This window comes from Takifugu flavidus, chromosome 4, assembly GCF_003711565.1.
Source record: "Takifugu flavidus isolate HTHZ2018 chromosome 4, ASM371156v2, whole genome shotgun sequence".
In the NCBI taxonomy this organism is placed as follows: Eukaryota; Metazoa; Chordata; class Actinopteri; order Tetraodontiformes; family Tetraodontidae; genus Takifugu; species Takifugu flavidus.
In genome coordinates this window covers 13,240,846-13,251,953 of record NC_079523.1, presented here as the reverse complement: position 1 = coordinate 13,251,953, position 11,108 = coordinate 13,240,846, and the positions used below count along the sequence as shown (strand labels likewise).

Genomic DNA, 11,108 nt, shown 5'->3' with positions numbered 1-11,108 from the left:
GACCAGAAAGTGAGCTTGGGAGACGTGAGATGCGTGAGTGGCGCTGCCAGGCGGCTGTAGTTTCGTATGAATCGCCGGTAGAAATTGGCAAAGCCTAAGAAACGCTGAAGCTGCTTACGAGTAGTGGGCACGGGCCAGTCCTTGACTGCTGCTGGAAGGATCCGCGCAAAGCTGTCCCTTCTCGATCACAAAACCTAGAAAACTTACAGATGACACATGGAATTCACACTTTTCCACTTTGGTATAGCTTATTCTCCAGTAGTCTTTTCAACACTTCCTGCACATGTTCGACATGCTCCTCCATCGTCCTGGAAAAAAAATAATCAGTATGTCATCCAGGTAGACGAACACCGACTTATTTAGCAGGTCCCGCAGCACGTCGTTGACTAAACTTTGAAACACGGCAGGAGCATTAGTAAATCCAAAAGGCATCACTAAGTATTCGAAATGGCCTAGCGGGGTGTTGAAAGCCATTTTCCACTTATCCCCCACCCTGATTCTAATGAGGTGATAGGCGTTCCTCAAATCTAATTTCGTAAACACCGTAGCTGTGTGTAGGGGGTTGAAGGCTGAGTCGATCAGAGGGAGGGGGTACTTGTTCTTCACGGTGATGTTGTTCAGTCCGGTATAATCGATACAGGGGCGTAAGGATTTGTCTTTCTTTTCCACGAAGAAGAACCCCGCCCCTACGGGAGACGAGGAGGGACAAATGAGACCGGCTGCCACTGACTCCGTAATGTACTTCTCCATCGCCTCCCGCTCTGGCTTGGCCAGGTGAAAAAGTTTCTTGGTGGGGAGAGTGGCGCCAGGGAGCAAGTCTATGGTGCAGTCGTAAGGTCTGTGGGGGTAACGAGGAGGCAGAGGCTTTACTGAAAACCTGCTGCAGGTCATGGTAGTCGGGAGGAACATTGGTTAAATTGATCTCCTCGGGCACTGGAGATGGGTTCGTGGATCTGGCTGGCAGAACGGATTTAAGGCAGTGGGCGTGGCAATGGTTACTCCAGTTACGGATGGTGGCAGTCGACCAATCGATGTGGGGGTTGTGAACATTCAGCCAGGGGATGCCCAGGATGATGGAATTCAGAGGAGTGGAGTGCAAATCACATACAGCTCTATGAATTTGTGGTGGTTGCTGGAGAGAATCAATTTCAGGGGTTTTGCGCATTACTAGCGTTAGAAGTTTCCCATCTACTGAGTGCACCTCTTTCGGGGCCGACAAGTCTCTCCGCTGGCGTGAGACGTGTCCTTCCCAACTGCATGGGTTCGTTTGCTGGCGGCGATGGTTGCTCCTGGGTGTAGTGGGAGGCTGCAGGAAATCTCGGGAAGGAATCAAGTGAGTAAAACTGGGTGCAGGTGCGAAACCGTCCCCTCTGCATCCCCTGCCGGTCCCTGGCTCTCTCCCTGATCCTATTATCGATGCGGATGGTTAAATCGATAAGGGAGTTGAGGGAGTGGCACTCGTCACAAACCGCTAACTCGTCCTTCAACTCTCCTGCCAGCCCCTTGAGGAATATGGCTTGCAAGGCTGAATCCCCCCACCCACTCTCCGCCGCCAAAATGCGGAAGTTTACGGCGTAGTCAGAAGCGGAGGAGTTACCCTGTCGGAGGTCTAGCAGTTGGCTCACCACCTGTCTTCCTTTTACTGGGTGATCAAAAACCCGCTTCATCTCCTCCACAAACCTGGAGTAATCGCTCATCAGCTCCTGGTGTTGTGTGGCGATAGCTACGGACCAGGCGGCGGCCTGTCCGGTGAGCAAACTCATGACGAAGGTGGTTTTAGCTTGCGGGGTGGAATAAGTGAGGGGTTGCTTGGCAAAAACCAACTGGCACTGGTGCAAAAACCGGGAGCATGTCCCTAAATCTCCTGCATACCTGCCTGGAATGGGGATATAGGGCTCTCGTTGCTGTGGAGCAGGGTTGGTCGGCAGGCTGTCGGCTGGAACTGACATGGCGGTGTCCGGTGTGCGAGGAAGCCGTTCGTCCAGGGCGACCAGCTGACCGCTGAGTTGTGAGACGCCGGCCGTGATGCGCTGCATGTGCTCCGACATTTGACGCAGAGCCGACTCCACCTGGTGAGTGTCTGCTTCAGCAGGTCTGACTCTGCTGGGTCCATAGTAGCCAGATTGTTCTGTTACGGACAGTCAAGGAGGCCAGGCCTCAGATGCAGAGTAAAAGAAAAATGGTCCTTTATTGATAACAAAAATGCAGGGCCAAGCACGAAGGAATCAATTAAAGTAGCAACAGAAACTCTAGCAAAGTAACAACAAAAACTACGAACTAATAATGACCACAAAGGGGAAAAAAACGTCGAGAAAAGTTCAAACGTAAAGCATTGACGAGGCACTGGTACAACTCACAATACTAGAATTAGGCACGGGAAAACGCGAGGCGAAAACTGGAGGTATCACAGGGTTCGAGCTAGACGCTGCAGCGAAGACAACAATCCGGCACTGGAGGCAAAGAGAGGGGAGCTTAAGTAGCTGCCGAGTTAAGGTAAAGAGCTGCAGGTGCGCCAGAGGCTCAGCGCTCATCAGACTTCGGCCCGCCCCTGCCTGCTGATCCTGCAGGTGGGGGAGGAGGCGAGAAACCCGAGCCCCAACAAAAACAGGCAGTTTCAACACATTTATTGAACAAAATATTTGTTCTTCCACCACAAAACCATCAAAGTTTTCATCTTATTTATCTGAATTAAACAGCTACGCTATTTCAATGTCCAACATCCCGAATTCCGTTTCTTCATCATCTGAATCAGACTCACCGACCGGTTCCGCTTTAGTGTTGATGCCGGTTTTTGTGAAAGCTCTTACAATACAATACTTACAATACCAACTGTTCCACTCGGTCTTCCAGCTTGGGCCACCTTGCTTTGTTCCTGTGGAAACTCAGCTCCGTCTTCCTCACTTTCTTGTTTTCTCCACTTTCTGACCATGGACTCATTTACGTTTAAATGTCTTGCAGCTGCTCGATTGCCATTTTCAGCCACATATTCGTTGGCCTGTAGTTTAAAGTAAGCCTCATACGCGTGTCGCTTGACCGGCACCATTTAAGGGGGTCCTTACGCGTTGGTGTGCAGCTAATCGATGGGCAGAGCGTTTACCGTAGTGCACCTACCAAAGGCACACAGCAGATTTTGGAACTCAGTCCACACACAAGGTGCACCATATTATAAGGCACACCGTCAATTTTTGAGAAAATCGCAGTGTTTTAGGTGCGCCTTACAGTCGTGAAAATACGGTACTTGTGTAAATAACACTGAGACAGATCATTTTACTAGTTCACATGTTGTCATACCTTAGCTATCGAGATTACATATTTAATTCTCTGTAGAAGTCAGGAACTGATATTTCTTTCCTGCACCATAGTCAGGATTGAAATAATCTATGATAATAAAAGTAGTAATGTAACTTTTGATCAAATTCTCTCCTTCAACTCACATATTAAATTAGTCTCTAGAAGTGCCTTTTTTCACTTGAGAAATATCATAAAGATTAGGAAACTACTGACGCAGCATGATGCTGAAAAGTTAATTCATGCTTTTGTTACCTCCAGGCTGGACTATTGTAATTCCCTATTATCAGGGTGTCCAAACAACTCTTTAAGAAGCCTCCAGCTGATCCAAAATGCTGCAGCCAGAGTTCTAACTGGTATTGACAAAAGAGATCACATAACTCCCGTAATGGCGTCTCTTCATTGGCTGCCTGTTAAATTTAGAATAATTTTTAAAACCCTTCTTTTGACCTACAAGGTCCTCAGAGGCCTATCTCCATCCTACCTGGAGGAGCTAGTGATACCTTACCAGCCCAATAGACCGCTCCGCTCTCAGAATGCTGGTCTACTTGTGGTTCCCAGAGTCTCTAGGAGTAGAATGGGGGGCCGAGCATTTAGCTACCAGGCCCCTCTGCTATGGAACCAGCTCCCTGTCCAGGTACGGGAGGCTGTTATAGGCCAAGGCTGCCGGGGTCCGGAAACATGATCACCTGACAGACCTCTGTCACCCCACTGGGTCATGGTTTCGTCTCCTCTCCTCTCCTTTCCTCCTCCTCATCAAGCAGACTAGTTATGCTGATTCTTGTGTAGTTTTTCTGCTCCCCCCCCCTTCCCCTTCTCCATTCATTTACAGGTATCGCCGCCTTCGGAGCTGCATAATGACCTCCGGCCCCGCTGTATAAATAGTGTATTTTTGTGTGTGTTTCTGTGCTCTGTGCCCACCCTTGTCCTCTCCTCTCCTCTCCTCTCCTTCCTTCTCCCTCTCCTTCTCCCTCTTCTCTTCTCTCCTCTCCTCTTCTCTTCTCTTCTATTCTCTCCTCTCCTCTCTCTTTACCCAGCTGGCCATCAGCAGGAGGGTCCCCCTACATGAGCCTGGTCCTGCTCAAGGTTTCTTCCTGTTAAAGGGGAGTTTTTCCTTGCCACTGTTGCTTGTCTGGGGTTAGGCCCTGGGATTCTGGAAAGCGCCTTGAAACAATTTTGATTGTAAAAGACGCCATATAAATAAAGATTGATTTTATTTGATTTGATTTGATTTGAGGACCTGTTACTGACATAATCTCAGTCACACAGACAGCCATAGTTGCAATAGCCTCCATGACCTACCACGACAAGCGGGACTGTTTTGTGACCAGCTTTCCTATGCAGCCCAAGGTATAGACAGCTGTTCTGAGTTCCTAACCACAGCTATTTTGTCCAAATAGGCTCTGTGATGCAAAGGGAGGAAAAAAGAATGCAACCAGATTAACATTGGCATTGAAAGGGCCGCCTCCCGGTGGGACATGTCTGGAACCCCTCTAAAGGGAGGTGTCCGGAAGGCAGAGGCCCGAGCGACCCCAACTGACTCCTCTCGATGTGGAGGAGCAGCGGTTCTACTCCGAGCCCCTCCCGGATGTCCGAACTTCTCACCCTATCTCTAAGGATGAGCCCAGCCACCCTGTGGAGGAAACTCATTTCAGCCGCTTGTATCCACGATCTCGTTCTTTCGGTCATCACCCAGCGTGATGGCCATAGGTGAGGACTGGGACGTAGATCGACCGGTAAATCGAGAGCTTTGCTTTCCGGCTCAGCTCCTTCTTCACCACGACGGATTGGTTAAGCGCCCGCATCACTGCTGACGCTGCTCCGATCCGCCTGTCGATCTCCTGTTCCTACCCTCACTCGTGAACAAGATACCGAGATACTTGAACTCCTCCACCTGGGACTGGACCTCCTCCCCAACCCGGAGAAGGCACTCTACCTTTTTCCGAGTGAGGACCATGGACTCTGACTTGGAGGTCCTAATCCGCATCCCTGCCGCTTCACACTCGTTCGCGAACCGTCCCAGCATTTGTTGGAGGTCCTAGTTCGATGGCGCCAGAAGAACTACGTCATCCGCAAAAAGCTTCCAAGCCCTTCCCGACTGCACCTAGAAATTCTGTCCATAAAAGTTATGAACAGAACCGGTGACAAAGGGCAGCCCTGGCGGAGTCCAACCCTCACTGGGAACGAGTCCGACGCCAGCAGCCCCCCACGCACACCTAACACGGTGTGGGCGAGTTGCCGCCTGCCGCCCCTAAGGCGCCGGACAGTTTCCCTGGCAGAAGATCTGCGCGGTGTCTTCCCCCCCACCTGATCCAACTCACCACCAGGTAGTGATCAGTTGACAGCTCTGCTCCTCTCTTCACCAGAGTGTCCAAAACATATGGCCGCAGATCACCTGACATGACTATAAAGTCAATCATTGACCTACGGCCCAGGCTGTCATGGTGCCAAGAGCACCGATGAACAACCTTATGTTTGAACATGGTGTTAGTTATGGCCAAACTGCGACTAGCACAGAAGTCCAATAACTGAACACCAGGAGATTCATGTAACGCATTCCACAGCTCCTGACGCTAACTTTCACAAATAGTTCAGCCTAACCCTAACCTTTACAAAACGTACCCATAACCTTAAAACTTGATTAACTCCTAAACAGCCTTTTCCAGCAAAAATATCCTTACGTCCCTCATATATCATCATGTTTCTCATGAAATTCATATTAATTTCCACAGTATATGTCGTATGTGCAAGAACACACGCAGAAAGAGATAAAGAAAGAGAGAGTATGCATTTTTGAAGCCTGCATATGTTACAAGCTTAGAAATACTACTGGGAAAATTTAGAGTGTGCCTATAAATAAATCCCCATCTGTCACATGATGTTATGATTTCCTTTTTAGGTATTAACTCACAACATTCACAGTTATATCAAAATGTTATTTCTTTATCACACTGTTTAAAGATATTAACCTTCAACCACTACTGTTTGTTAGTTATTTGGGATGTGTTTTGGTGCCAGGATCTGTGACGACGCTGTTGATAGCGCAGTCACCTCACAGAGAGTTTCTTCTTGCAATATTGGACTTTAGTTTCCCGCAGTCCAAAACATGTAAGTAAGATTCATTTTAGGCTCTAAATCCATCTAGGTGTGCACATATGAGAGAATGATGTGTACAACATGTGATGGACTGATAAATGGTCTACTCCTCTCCCTCAACCACTGACTGCTGTGTTAGACGCCTGCAGTTGGCCAAGGTTTAACTACACTGCTCACAAAAATTACACTTTTTTTATTGGGCCTGGCATGAATTGAATTAAACCTGTCTGATAATTTTCTGGTTGGTTAAGCAGCTGAGGGCCTCGTTAATCAATTTCAGCTGTATTGGTGTTCATGGAATTAACAACTGGTGCACTTCAGTGGCAACAAATAGAAAACCCTCAAAACAGGACTGGTTTTACATGTGGAGGTCATTTCAAGTTTCTCCCTCTTGATCTTTTTTGGCTGGTTTTTCACTCTTGCTGATTTTGGCTTGCGTAATTATCTCTACTGCCAGTATGAGGCGATTCCTTAACCCTACAGAAGTTGCACAGGTTGTCCAACTTCTCCAGGATGGCACATCCACACGTGCTGCAGCAAGAAGGTTAAATGTGTTTCCCAGCACAATCTCCAGAACATGGAAGAGATTTCAGGAGACTGGTGGTTATTCTCGGAGAGCTGGACAGGGCCGTAGAAGGTCCTCAACCCCTCAGCAGGACCGATACCTGCTCCTTTGTGCAAGGCGGAACAGGCTGAGCACTGCTCGTGCCCTACAGAATGACCTCCAGAGGGCCACTGGTGTGAATGTCTCTACCCAAACAATCAGGAACAGACTTCATGAAGGTGGCCTGAGGGCCCGACGTCCTGTAGTGGGCCCTGTGCTCACTGCCCAGCACCGTGGAGCTCGACTGGCATTTGCTCAAGAACACCAGAATCGGCAAGTCCACCACTGGCGCCCTGTACTTTTCACAGACGAGAGCAGGTTCACCCTGAGCACCTGTGATAGACGTGGAAGAGTCTGGAGAAGACAAGGAGAACGTTATGCTGCCTGCAACGTCGTTTAACATGACAGGTTTGGTGGTGGGTCAGTGATGGTCTGGGGAGGCATATCCATGGAGGGACGCACAGACCTCTATTGCCTAGGAAATGGTGCTCTGACTGCCATAAGGTATCGAGATGAAATCCTTGAACCCATTGTCAGACCCTACGCTGGTGCAGTAGGTCCTGGTTTCCTCCTAATGCACAACAATGCCCGGCCTCACGTGGCAAGAGTATGCAGGCAGTACCTGGAGGATGAAGGAATTGAAACAATTGAATGGCCTTCACGATCCCCTGACTTAAACCCAATAGAACATCTCTGGGACATTATGTTTCGGTCCATTAGTCGCCGCCAGGTTGCTCCTCAGACTGTACAACAGCTCAGGGATGCCCTCACACAGATCTGGGAGGAAATGCCACACCATCCGTCGTCTCATTAGGAGCATGCCGCGATGTTGGCAAGCATGCATAGAAGCTCATGGGGGCCACACAAGATACTGAAAAGCATTTTGAGTTGCAGAAATTTAGGAAAGTTTTGGAAAAAATGGACTAGCCTGCCACATCTTCATTTCACTGATTTTATGGTGTCTACACAATTGAGCCCTCTGTAGGCTGAAAACTTTTATTTCCATTAAAAGACTTGGCATCCTTTTGTTCCCAAGACACTGCCCTGTCGTTATTTGTATAGATATCCAACGTCATATTGAGATCTGATGTATCTAATGTGTTTCTTTAAAGTGCTCCTTTAATTTTTGTGAGCAGTATATAATCTTGGGAATTGGGAAGTACCTTTATTTATAGATTAATATACATGATATGGGTCCTTATTGTGGTTCTTATCACACATTCTTTGGCTTATTAACTTTTTATCTCTGGTAGATAATTCTGCAGTATAATGTCGTTGACTACAATTGTTTCTCTTAATATTCTATGAATAACTTTATTAACTAAAATACAACTCCTGGCCAGGCACAATAATAATTCACATATATATGCAGCTGAAAATGTCAGTGGGTTTAAAGGTTAACTTACGCTTTGTATTAACATCTGAATGCCAGATACAGTATTCAGTACTTCATGTTTTGTGTCTATTTTTTACTCCGTTTGTGTGCATATATTATTATACTGATTGTCTGTGTAAATTCTCAGTCATCCAGGTCATTGTATCCAAGGCATAACACAAAAGTGACCAAATCTGTCCTTCTGTAAGATCAAATTTAATGTAATTTTCTGTCACTGGTACTTTGAAACCTATCCAAGGTAGTTTTCTTCTCTTGAAGACGTTTCGCCTTCTATCCAGAAGGCTTCTTCAGTTCTGAAATCGCTGGGGAGAGAGCTTGAAAATATATAGCCCCTGTGGACCATTTGCATGCTAATGATCTGGGTGGTCACCTGAGAGTCGTTAGCAGGGTCGTTGGTCGGGTCGTTCACCTAGTTTCTGTTGAGGTGTCTCCCCTTTGTCTGCTGGATCACATGGTGATGAGTCACTGGGTCTCCTGGAATGGTGTGAATGTTTGTTTTGCTCTTGGAAGGAGTGGAGGACTGCATTGTATGTGGGTGATAGGAAGTGCCTCAGGCCACCACCTCTGTTTAGGGATGGTTTTTCCAATTTAACATGGATAGCTTCCTTGACCCCCCTTTCAAACCAGCGGTCTTCTCTGGCCAGTATCCTTACTTGGCTGTCCTCGAATGAGTGCCCACTCTCCTTTAAGTGTAAGTGGACTGCTGAATCTTGACTAACAACAAACTCCCGGAAGCAGAAGCAGAACAGATTAGACTCAAGGTAACAGCCGCTCCTGCTAGTGCAAAACCTCCAACCTCCAATATCACCAATGCCATTGCATCCTTAGCCAAGGACAAGAACATCACCATCTTACCAGCTGACAAAGGTAGGTGCACGGTCTTACTCAATACCATGGACTATGACACCAAAATACTCAGTCTCCTGACAGACACCGCTACATATGAGAAACTCAAGCGAGACCCCACCAGCTCATACAAGAAGGTGGTAGACTTACTACAGAAACTGGAAAAGGATAAAGCCATTGACAGACCACAATACTACCATCTATATCCAGGAGAAACCATCCCTTGCATTTATGGATTGCCCAAGATCCACAAACCAGGGACCCCTCTCAGACCCATAGTAAGCAGCATCAATTCTGTAACATACAACATTTCGAAATACTTGGCCTCCATCTTTTCGCCCATGGTTGGCAACACCCCACACCACATCAAAAACTCCCAAGACTTTGCTCAAAAAGTCAGTGGACTCACACTACTTCCAGAAGAGACTATGGTATCTTATGATGTCACGTCACTCTTCACGTGCATCCCCACCGCCAGCGCCATAGACACCATCCACAAGCACCTTCTATTGGACAAGAATCTTACAGAAAGAACAACCTTAACACCGGCCCAAATCTGCACCATGCTGGACCTGTGTTTGAACACCACCTATTTCCAGTACAGAGAAGGCTTCTACAGGCAGAAACATGGCTGTGCCATGGGCTCACCAGTATCCCCCATAGTTGCCAATCTATACATGGAGAAGGTGGAATCCCAGGCCCTGACATCCTTCACAGGAACTGCGCCAAGCCACTGGTTCAGGTATGTGGATGACACCTGGGTCAAAATTCAAACACAAGAATTGGAAGCGTTCTCCGATCACCTCAACAAAACAGACAAGCATGTAAAATTCACCCGGGAAGATGTAAAAGGAAACAGTCTGGCCTTTCTGGACTGCGCAGTCAAGATTACTGAGGACAGAAATCTCACCATCGAAGTCTACAGAAAACCTACACATACCGACCAGTACCTCCAGTTTGACTCTCACCACCCACTGGAACACAAGTTGGGAGTGATCAGAACTCTTCAACACCGGGCCAGAGAAATACCCACCACATCCCAAGGCAGAAAGAAGGAACAGGACCACATTAAGACAGCTCTCAAAACATGTGGCTACCCAGACTGGGCCTTCACCAAAACCTCAAGAAAGCCAGACCCCAGCAAAGGAGAGGAGGAGAGAAACAAACGCCGCAGCGTTTCTAAAAAGGAGAGGTTGGGGTCTCCAGGAATTTAGCTGGTTTAGAGCGGCAAGATGTGGGATGTTGGTGTCCAAATTAAAGAACACGAATACAGATGTCCAGGTTATGGATTATGATTTATTCTGCTGTGATCTGCAACAACAACACAACGAATATCCATCAGCACAGCAAGCACACATCAAATACACAAACACAATCAAATGAGCAACACCGCAAATGAAGCAGTACAGTTCAATTCTCATTTATTAAGTACAACTATGCACTGCCAACTCCTTACCTTATGGCATTCACACACAGCAATAAACCACAGGAGCACAGGCAAATGAAGAAAAATAGGCAGAAAAGGTGAAATTATCTCAGCGTAGCTGCATCTGAATGGACACGCACTCTCTACAGTTGCATCGGGTGTGAATAATTAACTAATTAAAGTACCGCATGCACAGACGGCAGTGGTGCGTTCAAGAGCGTCGGACATCTGTGTTGCATTCGAGAGCATCGGAAATATGAAACTTCAAGGAAAAAACTAAATAACAATGAATAAAACATACTACTTAGATAAACTCTAACAGTATACAATAATATAAACAGTGTGGGCTTTCGAACAGTTTCCATCCCCTACCTGTCTGGAGTCTCGGAGAAGTTTAGGAGGATCCTCCAGAAACACGACATACCGGTTCATTTCAAACCCAGCAACACTCT

The 11,108-nt window shown here is 47.3% G+C and overlaps 1 protein-coding gene across 1 annotated transcript; it reads left to right on the top strand.

Moving 5' to 3' along the window:
- The first annotated feature begins 9,092 nt into the window (after window positions 1–9,092).
- On the top strand, window positions 9,093–10,539 carry LOC130524932 (uncharacterized). Its single transcript, XM_057031516.1, has one exon. The coding sequence runs from the start codon at window positions 9,278–9,280 to the stop codon at window positions 10,442–10,444; it is 1,167 nt and encodes a 388-aa protein (XP_056887496.1). The 5' UTR covers window positions 9,093–9,277; the 3' UTR covers window positions 10,445–10,539.
- Window positions 10,540–11,108: the final 569 nt, after the last annotated feature.

What these genes read in the sequence shown, in the direction of transcription:
- LOC130524932 (XM_057031516.1), top strand. Translation starts at nt 9,278, where the DNA reads ATGGACTATGACACCAAAATACTCAGTCTCCTGACAGACACCGCTACA.